Here is a 16428-nt window from a genome sequence, read left to right as displayed (position 1 = left end):
TTTCTGAAGAGCTGAGCAGCTTTGTGGTAATGCTGGAGCATTGTTGGTACTGTGTAGCTGGTGAGAAAAGTGAGCCTGGACACTTATTGGTGTCCAAGAAATAGACATTCTTTGAGCTAATGGTACTAATTTTTCATAAAATCCAGTTTAGGCTTTATATCAGCTCTTTGAAAAGCGATGCACATGACCTTGCTTCTGTAGCAGTCACTTCTAACAAGCCTACCCCATGAAAAGGCTTCCTACATGCAGGCTTTTCCCCATGTGGGTAGGTGAGGAACAATTTGTAATGTGGTTATTAGCTGGCCACACAAATGTCCTCCTCATCTTCATGGGTGTCTTTGCATCCCTCTGAAACACCTCTCCTGCCGTATTCCATCCCCTCTCACCCAGAGCTGCAGCTACTGGTTCAATGCTTCTGATTCACTCTGTGATTCTACTCTGTCACCCCAGGGCTGGGGCCACATGCCGTGAGGGAGCTCACCCCGAGCTGCAGTCAGGCTCTTCTGTGGCAACGCAGGTGGGAACGCTGAGACCTATGACAGTTTACACAGTCACCCTGCACATGTTACTGTGCATCCCTCTGTTTTTGCCTTTTCAGCTTTTAGCCATGCTTCTCCATCACTGTAGGTTCTATATTACGTGTCATTAAAAACCAGCTTGGAGCTTCATACAGACTGAAAGCCCACAGGGTTTCTCCATAAATTGCCTTCTCCAGCCACGCTGCTGATAGATGTGGGGCTCCAGCAGCTCAGAGCACGCTGACAGATTGTGCTTGGCTGTACTTGGGATTTTTATTTTTATCTTCTACAGCTTGTAAAAATACTTTTAAAGGACTGTACAGGATTCTTCATTTTCCCGACTGGCTCCACTTCTCCATTTACAACACGTTATTACTTTCCCTTTATCTCCAAAGGGATTGAAATTAATGGGCTTATTTTAAGCTACCTCAAATGACTGATTCCATTACCAGGTTGTCCGGGAATGGCGCCTACCAGAAGTTGCTCGAGGACTGTCAATTACAGGACCAGCAAGGGGAGCTCAAGCCTTGTTTGTGGTAGGTCCTACGCTAATTATGTCTGCTGGCGAGGTCATCGTCAGCCTGGTGCGTGAGCAGGGTGGTGGTACACCGGTCTGCTGGGTCTCGGCGGGGATGGCTGCCGTCGGACGGGGTGAGGGACACAACCTCCGTGCCCAGGAGGCAAAGGGGCCGGTGGAGCCCCCAGCAGGGCTCGGGCGGAGGGAGCTGCTGAGCTCACAGCGAAAACGAGCGTTTTCCTGCTAATCCCGCTCAACGGCGCGCAGCGCATCACCCGGGGCAGGCGGAGCCGCGAAGGGAGCGGAGCCCCCGGAGCCGGGGCCGCCTACCGGGGAACGGGCACCAGGGCCCGCTGCAGCCGCGCCCAGCCGCGTTGCGCAGCTCGTCCCGTCCCGCTCCGCTCCTCCCGCGGGGGCCAGCACCGCTGAAGGCGCTGAGCCGAGAAATTGCAGCGGGCGCCGGCGGCGGCGCTGCGGGTCCGCGCTGCTCCAGGGCAGCCCCGCGGGACTCCGCTCCGAGCCGAGCTACGCCGCGGGCAGGGCGAGCGCGCTTCGCCCCTGCCGGGACACCGGGGAGTTCCCGGACTGCCCCGGCTGCGCGGGGCGTCCCCCCCCCTCGCCGCTCCGCCTCCCTCCGCCGCCCGCAGGCACCTGCCCGCTCTGTCGGTTCTAACTTTCGCTGCCTGTTCCGCGCCCCGAGCACCCTGTCCAGTGCTGCGGCGGGGATGGACGCCGCGGGGCCGCGCCGCTGCTAACCGGTACGGCGGGCGGGCGGCCGGGGAGCTGCTGCCGGGGCTCTCCGGCTTCGCCTTGCCTGCCGCTGCTGTTTTCGCTGCCACCTTCGCTGCCCCACTCTGAGCGGGCATGGAGGTCCAGCTGGGGGTTGGCCGCGTCTACCCGCGGGCGGGCGGCAGGACCTTCCGCGGCGCTTTCCAGAGCTTTTTCCAGAGCGTATGCGAGGCTTTCCAGGCGCCGCGGGAGGAGCCCGGCGCCGGCCAGCAGCCCCGGCCGCCGAGCCCCCGGCCGCCTTACTCGCCCTCCTGCCTGCCGCCCCAGGAGCCCCGCGACGCCGGGAAAGCGGTGCCGGCAGGCGGCCCTGCCGTGGGCTCGCCTTTTCCCTGCTCCGGCGAGATGAGGGAGCTGCTGGGCGAGACGGGCGCGATGCCGCTGCCGGCGGCGCCCGAAGCCGAGCCGGCGCCCAAGGAGGACCCGCTGGGCGACAGCGCCAGGCAGCTCTGCAGGGCCGTGTCTGCCTCCATGGGCCTGGCCCTAGAGGCACCGACCGAGCCGCTGACCCGTGAGGACTGCATGTTCGCGCTGCCCGCCGGGCCGCCCCGTACTCCTCGCCCTGCCGGTGGGGACCCGCCGCAGGCACCGCCCGCTCCGGCCGCCTTCGCGGGCGCCGGGGCTGCCCTGGCCGTCGATGTCCCCGCCGGGCCGGAGCTCTGCCACGGCTCGCCGGAGCCCGCAGCGCGGCCGGCCCCCGTCCTCCGCCTGCCGCCGCACGCCCGCGTCAAGCTGGAGAGCCCGCCGGGGCCGGCGGCGGGCGGCAGCTGGGGCAACGTGTGCCGCTACGGCACCGAAATGGCCCCTCCGGGCCCCGCGCCGCCCTGGCCCGCCTTTCTCACCGAGGAGGGGCCGCTGTACGGGCCCTGCGCCGAGCCGTCCGCCGGGCCCCTCGGTTGCGGCCGCGGGCTGGCCGCAGACACCGCCGGCTTCCCCGCCGACACCTGGTACCCGGCGGGCCGGGCGCCTTTCGCCGTCCCGGCCGCCTGCATCAAGAGCGAGCTGGAGCCCTGGGCCGAGGGCTACGCCGGCGCCTACGGCGATGTCCGGTGAGTACCTCCGTCCCGCTGGCACCCCGTACTCCGCATCCCCTGTCCCTCCTCCCGCCGTCACCCTGCACCGTATCCATCAGTATCCTGTACCCGCATGGCACCGACACCCCGCGCCCCGTCCCGCAGCTGCTTTGCGGCGGATCTGAGCACCTCTGCCCCTGCTGCCCCAGCTGGGTTCGCATTTCCTCTGTCGGAGGCTTCCCGAGCCGTAACCGAGATGCTGCCTCTTGTGCCTTACTAGCTAGAATTATGCCAGAAATACCGCGCTGAACTCTCGGAATTCCCCGCCGTCCCCTTACGGCTGATTGCATTTATCCCGTTTCATTACACCTCTGTTATCCCCCTTCCCTCGGCTGCGGTAAGTATGCAGGAACAGGGGTGCTGCGCTTGAAGCACGGACCGATGGTTCAGATCGAGTTAAAATTCCCCCTGCGCTTCCCTCGGCTGTGAGCCGGACGCGTGGGGAATGAGCCGACCTGAAACTGCTGGTGTATAGGCAGAGAAATACTGGCTGGGCTTTGAAGCTTTGTTCTAAATACAGATAGGAGATACTTTTTAACATAGAGATAGAAAAGTATTTAGAGATACAGCAGAGGATGAAAGATTTGTTTGAGAAGGATTCAGTGAAAAGCTTTTTTTTTTTTTTTTTTTTTTTTTCTGGTGGATTAACCTCAAAGAAAGAGACTCCCTGTCCCTGTGAAATAGGTATACACCATAAACCAGTGGGCATGCTGCCTTGGCACCTCTCATCGTGGCAAACTGCATTACTGCGCCAGGGAATGGCCACAGCTGATGGAAGCTGGAATGGGGGGGGTGACCCTGGCCACAGGTGGTTGATATGGACTCACCTGGGTTTTGCATCGGTGGAGTGCCATGTCCAAGTGCTCACTGTGAGGAGCTCTGGGAGGAGCAAAGACTAAAATGAGCAATTAAACTTTCCCTTTAAATAAGCACAGGACAGCTGCTCATGCTTCTGTGCTTGTTCTGCTTTAAAAAGCTCACAGCTTTATTTGGGGAGTGTGGTAATTATCATCCGCTCAGTAATTTACTTGTGGATTTTATGAAGAAGTTGAGGGCTTGGCAAAAAAAACCCAAAACATAAAAACCAAAACCGTAAAAGTAAGAAGAGGTAAAAGTGAGTCTGGCTGCGAGTGTTGTACCAGGGCAGAAGCCATGTGTGTCTTCTGCTGGGGTCTGGATAAATCTCTGCTGAAATCAGTGCAGAGTGAGTGGGGATGAATAAAGTTGGAAAAGCTCATCTGCCCCAATGCTGGCAGTGGATGATGCAGGTTTTTGGTAGCAGGAGGCTCAGCCTTGGCCATGGTTTGTTTGCCCGTGAAGCCTGTGCAGTCAAATCCTGCACAGAGGGTAACACTGTGTTAACAAACACTGGTTTGGGCTGGTGTGGTGGTCAGGCAGGGAGCCGCATGAGCTGGACCTGGCCAGCAGGTGAATTTTGCCCCAGTCTTGTCTTAGAGATAAATGACGTCTCCCTCATTCCCATGGGAAGTGCTCTATCTTCCTCTTCCTCATGGCTCCGTTCAGCATGCTGTGTCTCTGTCCTCGTTTCCCTGGCACAGCGGTTGTGGAGGGTCTGTGCTCCTGCTGGCAAGCTTCTGCCGGGGTTGTGAAGTCAGAGTTAGCACAGCAAACTGTCAAAATACCAATATCTTGTCCTTTGAACTGCAGCACTAACAGCTCCTGCCAGGGCATGAGGGACTCGAAGTCCTAATACCCTGTATTAACATGCAGTTTCAAAATGCTGAAAGGAAAGCAGAACCCTTCTTTGTGGTGTTGAAGATATAAGTGTCATCGCTGCCAGGTTTGTATTTCATCCTAGCAAAAACCCCATTAAGTTTACACTGTGCTGCCTGTCAGTTGCCATGGCTTTTAATTTTCCCATGGATAAGATATAGACACCCCTCACAGAGCCAGTGCAGTGAGCAGTGTCTGCTGCAGCTGAGGCTGATGGCAGCAGGTCCTGTATCAGCTTCCAAGGCAGCAATGCTTGTGAGGAAAAAGGGTCACTGGAGCTAAACCACTTTATAGCAAAGTTCCCTTGCTGAAGGCTGCTCTGTTTTGGACCTGTACTCCCCCGCTAGCTCCTAGTGCTGGGTTCCAGATCCTGCCCTGTGTGGCATTGCATACAAAGCTTTACCCTCTCAGCCTGGGAAAATGTGGTATCAGCGTTTTCTTTGGGAGCGGTGGGGGCATTTCTGCAGCTCGCTGCAACTTCACCAGCCTAAGGAGATCTCGCTGCAGATCCCTGTGCCATGGCAGTGCTGGCAGCAGTAGCTGCAGGCGCAGCCCACTCTCCTTTGAAGAATAAGGAGCATTTTAAGGTGTGTTGCTCCAAGTTCTTTCCCTTTTTGAATGGTCCTGGCTTGTGCTAGTGGGATCACATCTCTTCCCTCCAAGGTGAGCCTCTCTTTGAAACCCCAGCTCTGCTCTGGTGCAGTCTAGGTTAGGGATAGATAGGCTGGTTTAGAGACAAACACCCCCCAAATGTGTGACGCAAAGGCATGAACAGTTTCTTAATATCTGGGGGGAATTGTTTACATTTTTCTTTTGTATAAACTACCACCAGTTTCAGTTCTAGGGTTCCAAGTAGAAGCGTTTACCTCTGAAGCCATGAGAGAGGGAGGCCGGGCTGCTTCATGGATCGTGCATAGAAAACTGGGTGCTGGCTTCCACCTCAGTGTGGGATGTTCACAGCTCATGTAACAAACCGTGTCCAGTATCAGGGACTGCCTCAGATCCAGCAGGGCTGAACGAGGTACCCTGAGGGGGAGCACTCCTGGCCTGTCCATGGGGTGATTGGTGGCCTCCAGGCACAGGGTACGGTGGGGTGCAGTGTAGGATGGCATCTTGGACCACGTGGATCCATGACTGCTCCCTGCCCCTTTGATGGGGAGGGATTTGTCAGTGTTTAGAGCCACTGAAACATTGTACATGAGACTTACACAGGAGACAAAGTAGGCATTAACGCAATCTGATTTAATTTAAAGCTTTTGATATGGTGTGCCTGATTGAAGGAGTAATGCTTATGTATAATTAGCAAATTAATCCAAGCTTTTGTTATGCTGTGGACTTATAGCTGTTTATCTTTGTGCTCTGGTTATTGCATAATTACTACCAGCAGTCTTGGATGTAACTAAATAACCTGTTTTGAGAGTGAAATGCAGCATTGATAGAATAAATCCAAGGTAATGGCATCAAAAGGACTTCTCAGACCAAAACACAGTGGTAGGTAAGTGGTGTGGGCCTGTTTGGTTTGAGCTAAAGTGGAATCAAAGAAGGAGCTATTGCTGAAGCAATGGAAACAGAGGCGATACAGGAATTTAGAGGGTAATTGTATGAGGAAAGTCTAGCTGTCCGTGGTTTCAGATGGGATTTAAGTGGCATTTGCAGTTACTACTGTTACCTGTTTGGTACCCCTGTGTCTGGTGGTCACACCTACCTGCAGATTCCTTTCTTCAGTTTGGATGTAATCCGCCTGGGAGAGTGCCAGGTGTTTATGCATCACCTGGCATAATGACTGCATAATCCTGTTGTGGCCAACTATGTAATTGTGATACCTCTGCAGATAATACCTGTAACAATTTCTGCCTGTTGAAGGAGGAGGTAAGATTCCAGTAACAGGGTCAAGGGTGCACTAACAGATGGGACAAGAAGGGAGGCTGTTCTCCAGGCTGGCCTTAGCCCCTGGGAGGGTCTGGGGACACTCAGCTCTTTGCAGGCAGGACTCGGAGCCCTTGGGAAGGGGGTGACCCTCTCACCAGCCATTTGTCTGTATAACCTTTCTGCTCAAGCGAATGGTGATGTTAAGTAAATATTTCTTTGGAAATCGAGCCGTGCCAGGAAGAATGCAGTTTCTGAAGCCCACCCCTTTGGCCAGCTTCGTAATAGGTACTTGTGGTGTGCAGATGCTGGTACGGATCCACAGATGGCAAGCCTTGGGAGGCTGGGAAAGTTGTGCTAAAGCTTTCTGATGGTTCCTGATAAAAGGAGAAGAGAAAGTACAGAATGAAATCCTTCCTCATCTCCTTTCAATTCTTGTCCCTAACAACAGGGACGATAAGGTTGGTTTAAACACAGAATAAAATGCCAGTCCTGCACCAGCACTGTATCTGGTTTAGATAACTCAAGACTCCTTTAAATGTGACTTGGCAGGTTCCCAGGCTATGTCAAGATGCTTATCAGTCACAGCTGGAGTTAAGGTTTGAAGCGAGTGATGTGCTGAGACCAGGTAACTGGAGTAGCCGGGTTGTCGAAGCTCTGCTCGAGTTGTATTCCTGGAGGACAGGGGCAGGTGCAGTGAACCCCATGTATATGAGGGAGCATGGCACAACGGGCACTTCCCCACACTGCCCTGGGAGCACAGCCGTTGCGGCTCCTTCCCTTGCTGCCAGGAGCTGCTCACTGAAGAGCTGAGACACGCGAGCCAAAGCTTGTTTATTTTCTACCCCACTTACCTAGTTGACTTGTTTTAAGTGCGTTTAGAGAGTGCCGATTTAGATCGGCCTTTGCTGTGAGTTAGTTTTCATTCAAACTGATAAATGAGACTATCACACAGTGGTGTGAGGGCAGGAGGGGCCCTTTGGAAAGATGGGCTGTTTGGTTTGGTGCTGGGCACACACGAGTCTGCTCCAGGAGCCTGTGCTCTGCTGGCAGAACGCAGGCAGGGGGACTGGCTGTTTTGTCCTGAAGACGCTCAGAGCCTCCCAAAAACCCCTCTGCACTGGTGGGACCACAGCCTGTGTGTTACCACGCTGGCTGAGCCCATGTCCATTAAAAAAGTATTGATGCTTTCCATCCTCGCTCTGGTCTGTGCATGCCGAGTGCCATGCTGGAGGTGAAAGCTCTGTCCAAGGGGCTGGCACCGCCCTTTCCTTTGCCGTTAAATTGGGATTTACATCTGTGGCAGTGGATGAAGGAAAAATAACAATTTCCAGTGTTATTTATTTTCCAGCTTGCTCCTTCCACGCAATTGCTGTTTGGTTCTGGGGTTTGTTTGCATGCCCACAGCTTATACCAAGTATCATAAAATGGTCTCTTCTTTTTCCCCTCCCTCTTCAATCTGTCCCTCCCTCTCTTGCTGGTTCTCCCACTCTCCAGCTCTCCCTTTTCCATTGGAAAGGGGAGATGCACTGCCTTGTTAAGGATAGGCTATGGAGGGCGTACATGCTCCGTGGGGTTGTGTGTGGGACCGGCCACGCCACTCGTGCAGCACAAAACATCTCTTTGCCTTTTCACCAATTCATTATAAAACTATTCAAGGACAGAATTTGCTCCATCCTCTTCTGCCCATGTCTTGAATTTTTGAACTCTTGTACCATATGGAAACTGGTTCCAAAGTCTCTTGCTTGATAGCAGCAGTGATTACTTCTCCCCCTCCCCGTTTCTTTTAAATGCCATTTGCAACAATAGGGTAAGTTCTACATGATACTTGGCATAGAAAATACTAGCTAAGAATTCAGACGATTTCATTAGAGAAATAATGCATAAAAAGCTTTAAAAGCATTGGTGAATGGGTTATACTGGCATTCTGTGTGCTCTGGCCTGTATTACTGAGGATTTCAGGCCAGGAAGCTGTGAAAGATTTGCCCATGACATCTATTCTTCTCTGTGTGCAGCTTTTGTGTTTTTTTCCTGCTGCTTGCAGCATTCACCGGTATTTGTTACACAGGTGATAGCTGTGCTTCATGGTACTTCTTGGTGTTCCTGTTATGAGAACTTCATTCCAGTCAAAGAGAGCTGGTTAAAAATTGGTTGTGATTTCATGCTGGTTTTTTGAGAGCTGAAGGGCACTACATGTCAAAGTACTGATTGTGACTGAGAGAGAAAGCACGTATTGTAGCCCATGTAGGATCCTCTGGCTTTGTACATTGCTATGCCTGGAAGAAAACAACCTGGTGCACAGTTGTGCCTTTCCACATGCATTCCATTTTTGCAAGGCTGGGGTAGTGGGCTCCAGCCCCTGGTGCAGGATCCTCGCCACAGGGATGGGCACCAGCCTCTGGACCAGGATCACCACTGCTGGGCTGGGCACCAGCCTCCCAGGGCAGGATGACCCCCTCCCTGAGGACAGCTCTTCCGTGGGGCTGTTGCTTCCCGTGGAGCAGGAGGATGATGCTGTTTCTGGTGGGCACCTGGCAGCATGGCTGTGCTTGGTGACCATCTGTCACTATGCTGTGAACATCATGGTTGGCATGAGGCATACATGGGGGCTGTACCACGGTGAGGAGCCCAGGAGCTGCTGGTGGGTTTGGGGGTGCTCGCCTCAGGCGAATGCCGCTGCTGCCGGCGTGTCCATGCAGCATGGAGCAGGCAATTCCTGGAAGTCTCTGCCTCCCACCCCTCGCTTCAGACCGAGGAAAGTGTGGGACAATCCGGGCTAGAGTTAAGGCATAAACAGTGTAGCGAGGCAGTGAATGCTGGATGCCATCCACCGCCGGCCATGTGCAACTCCCCTCGCCTCCGCTGCAGGAACCCTCCAAGGCCACACTGCGCTCGGCAGGAGACAACAGCTCGCTCTGTGTCCGTGCCAGGGTGATGCCTCTGAATAGCATCTCCCAGGCGAAGGGAAGATAAAGGCCTGCAGTGCTTCAAGAGTGAATTTCAGACGGGTGGTTCAGGGAAAAAACACGGTTAAAATTGGAGCTAATCAGAAGTCAGTGTCTCTGCATGGTGGGGAAAAGAGCCCTGTGCTCCTGAACTGGGAGGAAAGCAAGCCATAAACATTGCCATTTATTGCAGGAAGGAATCGCAGAGTTTCATGAAACATTGGAAGGTTGGGTGTTTTGTTGTTTTGGGGGGTTTATTTTTCACTCACATGGGAACATCTTTTTTTGGTATGATGAAAGCAGTTCCATCTCACAGAGTTAAAAATAATTTGTAATAGAGAGCAGTAGTTCTTTGTATTTTTCTGTCATTTATATCGCAGATTCGCTAGGGGTGGAGGGGACCTCTGGAGATCGTGTTACTTACTTTCTATTGTCTCAGCACTGAGCTTCGTTTATATTTTTTAAGTCACTGTTTATAAAATGGCTGTCCTGTTTGCCGTGTCTGTATTGCCAGTTGTTATTCTGGCTGGCTTTTTGTCTGTGCTTGGCATCCTCACTAGTGGCTGTCCACAGACCTGCTCCACGGGCTGTTTAAGTTTGAAACGAATACTTTCCACTTATGCTTGTAGGCTAAAATTGCAAAGTTAAATACAAGAGGAAAAAGATCGTATTGTTTTATCATCCCATGCAACATCTCAAATTTATCAAACAGGCATTCACTGAAAGACGGCTGTTCTGTGGGAGGCTTTCTGCTACTTCTAGTAAACCTCGTTTGCTTTCTCTGAGCTGCTCTGCAGTCAGAGAAGTGAGCATCGTCTGCAGCTGCACCTGGCTGGTGCATGGGAACTCATGAGCAACATCCCTGAACATGCTGTACTGCTGTTATTGTTTACAGGGGTCCTGAGCAGCCTCTACCGCTTGTCAGAACCCTCCTTTCCCTCCATTACAATTCACAGGAATCTTGATGTGATAACCCACTAAGCCTTACACCTCCACATACACCATAGCTCGTAGAGGAGGGTTTTGGTGTTCGATATATTGCAAGATGCTCTGTGTGCCTTGAGGGGCATCAGCTTTGCGTGTTTTGCCTTATTGTGTGTTCCTCTGCATTTTTGAGGTGTTAATAGTCTTGAACACATTTGCAAGTGGATAATAAAATAGGATGGCATTGTAAGCCAGATGGTAGCACGAAGCAAGCAGCATTGGATGAACCTGGCTGCTTGAGGGGTGTATGAGATGTGATCTTTTATTCCTCTTGCTCAGTTTACTTCAGCATTTTTGTGATTTAAGTGAATTTTCTTGGTTTTGAAGAATGTTTTCTGCAAAAGGAACATCTGCCCAAGAAACCAACACAAAGCAAACGCCACAAAGTCATTGTGGACAGGCCATCTGACCTGTGCCTGCTGGGAAAGCACTTGTCTGGTGCCGTGGCAGTGTGGTGACGTGACACACAGGGCATGGGCATCTTCCTTTGTTATTATGCTTTGGTAGGATGTGAGTATTTGTCAGAGTGATCTTCCACCTTGGACAGACCCATTTCTGTACTGTATTCATAGGAATACAGCAATGGCAAAGTTTTCTGTGTGGGTGCCAGATGCTTTCCAGCTCTTTCCTTCCCTCAAGAGAGCCAGGAGACAAGATACGCAAGAGGCAAATGTCCAATCTCCCACTGAAACAGTGAAGCATTTACACCCTGTAAGCAATTAAGAGGCATGTACAGGCATGTCAGCTCTTAATATCTGGCCAGTGCAGGCATGCCATCCTGTCTCTGCCTTCCTCCTGTTTTCAGTTGTATTTCAAACTGAACAGCAGGACTGCAACTTCCTCTTGATGCCAGGGGCCGAGGCGGCTCTGAGCTGGACACTGGCACTGGTGGGGCACAGATGTAATGATAGGAGATGGCTGGTGGTCTTTTGGGAGTCTCTGCTTCAGCTGTACCTCCTCCTGCACAGGCTGGCATGGACACCAGCAGGGAGTACCTGGAAGATGCTGTCTGGCCAATGCAAATCCTGTGCATGAATGCAGGAGTGCTGCAGGGTGCCTGTGGGCAAGGGCACAGGCCCCTGAGGTGTGGGCAGGGCAGAAAGGACCCCCATGCATTGAGTTACTGTGGGTCAAGGAGGCGAGGTAAACCTCAGCTCAGCTGTGGTGCGGGGGCTGTGCTCTACCAGCCCAGCTGCCTTGGCATGGCACGGCAGGGCAGGCATCAATCACACCAGAGCTTTGGGGAAGCAGCCTCCAGGCGGTCTGTGGGTCCCTGGGGACCTCTGGACTGCTTTAGTGCTCTGTGGAATATAATTGCCAATTATCTGTAGGTTTGGGTGTGCTAAACAGCAGGACTTGGCTGCGTCTGTGTGGATGAGCATTCCTGGCTTTTGGGTTGGAGTGACCTTGTCCAGCCTGGACTTGGTGACCTGGTGTTCGAGGCTGAATGCTGTGGGGAAGTCAGCCTCTGTTCGCTTTCCTGCCGTGGCAAAAAAGCAGTTTGGTCACTTTGGGATTTTCACTCGAGGCAGACTGGTGGCCCCAGTACGGATAGTGACTGCATGACGTGTGGACCAGAGCTGGGTTTATTCTTTTTACCAATAACAGTGGTACAATAATCTCATTAAAATAAAAAGGGACTGACCTAGTTGTCATGGCAAAGACTGGTGACAGGGGTTCTTATCCATACAGCTCTTCACTGCATCCACTACTGTCTGTTGTCTCTGCTGATATGCCTGTGTTGCTCATGCACAGCTTAGCTCCTCTCCCAGCAGTGGGCACAGGGCAGAGCATAGGGGGAGCACCACGTGGCAAGATGCCTTCCTCTGCAGTGCGTGTTTGTGGTTTTATTCTGCCTCAAAAATAACGATTGTGACCCTGTTTTTTCTCGAGTATTTTTACGTGAGGTTCAGTGTATCCTCTAACAGTACTAAGAACGTTATCGGCGCTAGTACGTTGTGCTTTTATGGCACTTTTCTTCTGCGGCACTTACAGCCCAGCAGCAATTTGTTTAGCCTCCAGGCAACCATGAAAAATATGTATTACTCCTTTTCTGTAGATGGGGGAGATGGGGTTTGTCACAGGCCAGTCGCTTTGGCAGCAGTTCCTCAGAACACACAACCTGCAGTGGTCTCTGGCAGTTATTGGTGGGCTCCAGGGGCCAGGCATGGGTTTGTGCTTGGCTTTGCGAGGGAGTCCTGCACAAGTGTACTCGTGTGCTGGACTTTACACCTTGGCAATAGTCCTGTTTACTTTAGCAGACCCAAATGCTGTCCCCAGGGATGTGTGGCCCTGTCCAGCACTCAGACACCAGGACAGTATGCAGGACTGAGGTTACAGGGGTGCAGCATCTCACCTCAGGAGATCCGGACGGGAGCCTCTGCACTGCCTGGATGCCTGCAGGGGAGAGGGATGGTACCTGCAGTGGGGGCAGGCTTGGCTTGGGCTGTTCTCTTGCCACTGCTTTTTTCCTGTTTAATGCAATCTGAGCAGAAGCCAGGAAAGAGCAAGGTCACCCCATGGTCCTCTGCGGTTTGAAACTCCTCAGCCCCCCATCTGTGGAGGCCTCTTTAAATAAGAAGAACAAACAAAGTCAAATGCTGCCATGTCCTCAGAAGTGGTAAGATGATTTGTTGGGACACAGATGACAGCATCAGTGATTTTGCAGTATTATAAGTCATCTTAAAAATATATCTAACCTCTACAGGTATTTATAGCTGCTGCCCTTTGCTGGAGCAGCAGGCACCCATCCTACTGGGGGATGAATTGGATGACACCCAGCTCCTGGCATCAACAGTGCCTGTATGAGTGGATCACACCTTAAACTCTGCACATCTCCTGATGACTCTCCTGTGCAACCAAAAAGCAGCAAGTGGAGCATGCCATAATAAGTAAAAGCCTAACAGTCCCCAGTGAAGAGCCATGGATAAGCCCATGTTTAGGCTAGAGGGGCTGGTTGGTGCCTACACTGTGCTACCCAGAATGTGAGCTGTGTGATGCCATGGACCATGCTGAGCATCTCAAGATTGCAGGCAGGGTGGCTGCTGCTCCCAAAACAACTCTGAGAGCAAGAAATATGTCTTAAATAAGGCTTAGACAGTGCAGCACCACCAGTGTGGGGAAACCAGTTGTTTCTGTGCAGGGCATCCTTTGCTGCAAGAGCGAGGGAGCGCTGCAAGCAGCCATCCTGCACAGCAGCCGGGGCAAGCAGCCTGGCATGTGTGACTGTGAGTGACTTAGTGATAGGTCTGCACCACAGAGAGATGGACTTTGGGACACACTCCCCATGTGCCTGGGCTGGCAGAGCCCTGGTCATGCCATGCAGAATGTGGAGAACTGCTCCAGTGCACCATGCATTGTCCTGGCCACTGGTTGTGTGCTGGGCATGGCCAGAGCTGTAATGATTATCTTTTTTAAAGTCTTCATCCAGGTGACATTGGGATGGTGTCCCGGGATGCTGACCGCCGTATCCGGGGTGTCAGCACCTCACGTGAAGCTCTAGTTGGCTTAAGCTGTAGCCCTGGCCATCTGATGTGCTGGCAATGCCCATAAATGCCAGAAGGGAGGCTGCAGATTTCCGAAATACACTTTAGAGCCTCCATGGGACATACTCAGTCCCTGGGACAAGGTGAAAACACACTGGACTTAGCTGCTTTCCCTCTCTGTTCCTACTGGTTGGGGAGGGCATTAGAGAGCTGTCTGTTGCCTTCCAAAGGTAATACTTCACTTACTTTTCTGGTGTTTTCTCACCAAAGCCTTCAGCAGTTTGCCTGGTGTTACATGTTTCAGCTGCCCTCGCTTCTTTGCTGGTTAGAAATGGCAGGAGAAATGCTTTGACCTTGGCCTGTGTGCTGAGAACAGAGCCCAGGCACAAATTCTTGTATCAGTAATTTCCTAGAGAAGGCTCCTGCCTCCTCCCTCTCCCCGTCTATCTGGAGCGGGCGGCAGCAGCATCCACATGTTTCTGACGTGCCATTGGGGAGGGTTGGACAGCCTCTCTCGGCAGCTCCTCTTCCCTCTGACAAGAGAGAAGGGGAGAAAAGTAACTTAAGTGCAAATCAGGTTAATTGCTTTCGTCTGGATGGCGATTAGCTGCCTTAACTGGAAAATGAGATACTGTGTGTGAATATTGTTTGGATGATCTACATTCTTTCTTGGATCATGTGTGTGTGCGTTTGTGGGCATGTGTCCCTTCTACCTGCGGACACAGCATGTGGGTTTTGTATGCCTGCCCTCTTCTTGTATAAATAACATCTCCATCCCTTGCCCCGGTGCCTGCAGCAGTCTGTCTGCAGACAGCTTCTGTGAAGGATATGTGGAGAAATGGGTGCTTGGCACCGTACCCTCTGTGGGAGGGAGTGCTGGTGTGGGCTCCCCTAGCTGGAGGGGGCTCTGTGAGTCTCTGTGCATGGGCATCATGGGGCTTGGTGTGAAATCAGCATCACTTCTTCTCACTGTTCAGACACAAAGTTGAGAACTAACCCTCCAGGTTCCCTTCCCTTCTCTGGCTGTCTGGAAGCACCAGCTCCGTGCAGCTGGGCAGGTCTAGGTGGGACATGTCCAGCTCAGGTCTGAAGCCTGGAGCTGTGGGTCCTGCAAGGGCCATGTCCCCTCCTTGGCTGACTCCAGGCTTTGTCCCTGTGCGTGCTCGTACGGTTCAGACCATCTGAGGTTGTCCCAGTTAGATTAGCCTTTTCACATGGATTTAGTTTTTTGGCTTTCAGTTATTTGCTTAGTTTTTATGTGCCCCCTGTGGTTGAAAAGTCTTTCCCTGATAATATGATTTTCCACTTGAAAAGAAATTTAGATGTGTTACTTCCCAATCTTCTCCCAAGTACCCAGGAACATCTTTAAATGATTAGGAAAAAAATAGTATCATCACAGGGAATTTTTCCCATTCTTGTTTACAGCAGAGCCCGTGCCAAACACCAGATCCTTGTTTCTTGGCCATTTCAGAGGATGGCTTTGAAGGGGGAGCCAAGCAGGGAAGTGCTGGGGCACCTGCACATGCAGCATCCTCCCCTTGTAGCTGTGCTGAGGGTGGGATGAGACTGGGCTGAGGGTAGCAACTAACAGGGGCCTTGGGGCAGCAGTTCTCCCTTTGTTCAGCTCACCCTCTGGTTTGCCACGTTGGTGCTTAAACAGTTGAATTATGGCCCCAGTTGGAATAGTTGTCCATATCCTGGCAGGGGTAAGGTGGCAGCCTGAGGTTAGCAGGGCAGTGGGCCAGTCCCTCTGGGTGCTGCTTCTCAGCTGACAAAGGAGGCTCCGTGTGTCCTGTGGGTTCCCCTGGGATCAGGGTGATCTGTTTGCTCCTGGCTGGTGGGGAAGATGGGACTCTGCCTTCCCCACGCCCTCTGGCTTCCCAAGACTTTGGGTTCAGGTGGGCGCTTGGCTGCTTTGGCAGCTTTGTCCCAAGATGACTTATCTTGCTGCTTGCTTAAAAAGAGAATTAAAAGAATGCTCTCAAGGCTAGGAGGCCTAAAATTAGATGTGGCATCTGTGTTTTGGTTTGCAGGCAGGCTTAAAAGAAAACGATTTCAGGCTGCTTTCATTCTTTGCCTGCTCAGAGGAGCGAGGCAGAGGCGAAGCGGAGGGTGCCAGGCTCCTAAGTGATTGCACAAGCGCCTCAGCATTCCGAGGGCATTGCAGCCCTGCAGGGCTGGCATGTCTGCAAACTTCAGTGTCTCTCTGTGGTTTCAGGGGTACATCCTATGCACGAGAGTCCCCTGGGAGAAGCTAAGAGGTGCTGCTGCAAGGTTCTACCCTCGCTCTGTCCCAAGAAATGCTTTCAATTCCCAAAATGACAGGTCTGGCTTGTCTGTGCCTTGTGTCTCTTAAAGGGTGCACCACCATCAAGGCGCTGTTTCCCTGTCCATGCCAGGCTGGGATGCCCTGTGTTTTCCGAGTGTGCTGCTGCCAACGTTGGTACCAGCACAGCTCACTGCTCATCCTGTCCAGCCTCGTGGGTGGATGTTGGCCAGTTGCTGCAGAATGCTGAGGAA

At 52.6% G+C, this 16428-nt stretch overlaps 1 protein-coding gene across 1 annotated transcript in view; it reads left to right on the top strand.

Moving 5' to 3' along the window:
* Positions 1-1714: 1714 nt before the first annotated feature.
* The window catches only part of AR (androgen receptor), a 51295-nt gene continuing 36581 nt past the window's right edge, over positions 1715-16428 (top strand). The window contains exon 1 of the mRNA XM_057404834.1: positions 1715-2870. Within this exon, the coding sequence (XP_057260817.1) occupies positions 1900-2870 (971 nt within the window). The 5' untranslated portion in view covers positions 1715-1899. The remainder of the gene's footprint in view (positions 2871-16428) is intronic.

The sequence above is a fragment of the Pezoporus wallicus genome, unplaced genomic scaffold, assembly GCF_028554395.1.
Source record: "Pezoporus wallicus isolate ANWC-B61680 ecotype Strahan unplaced genomic scaffold, APGP_CSIRO_Pwel_v1 contig_5104, whole genome shotgun sequence".
NCBI classification, from domain to species: Eukaryota; Metazoa; Chordata; class Aves; order Psittaciformes; family Psittacidae; genus Pezoporus; species Pezoporus wallicus.
This window is presented reverse-complemented; position numbering and strand designations above follow the sequence as displayed.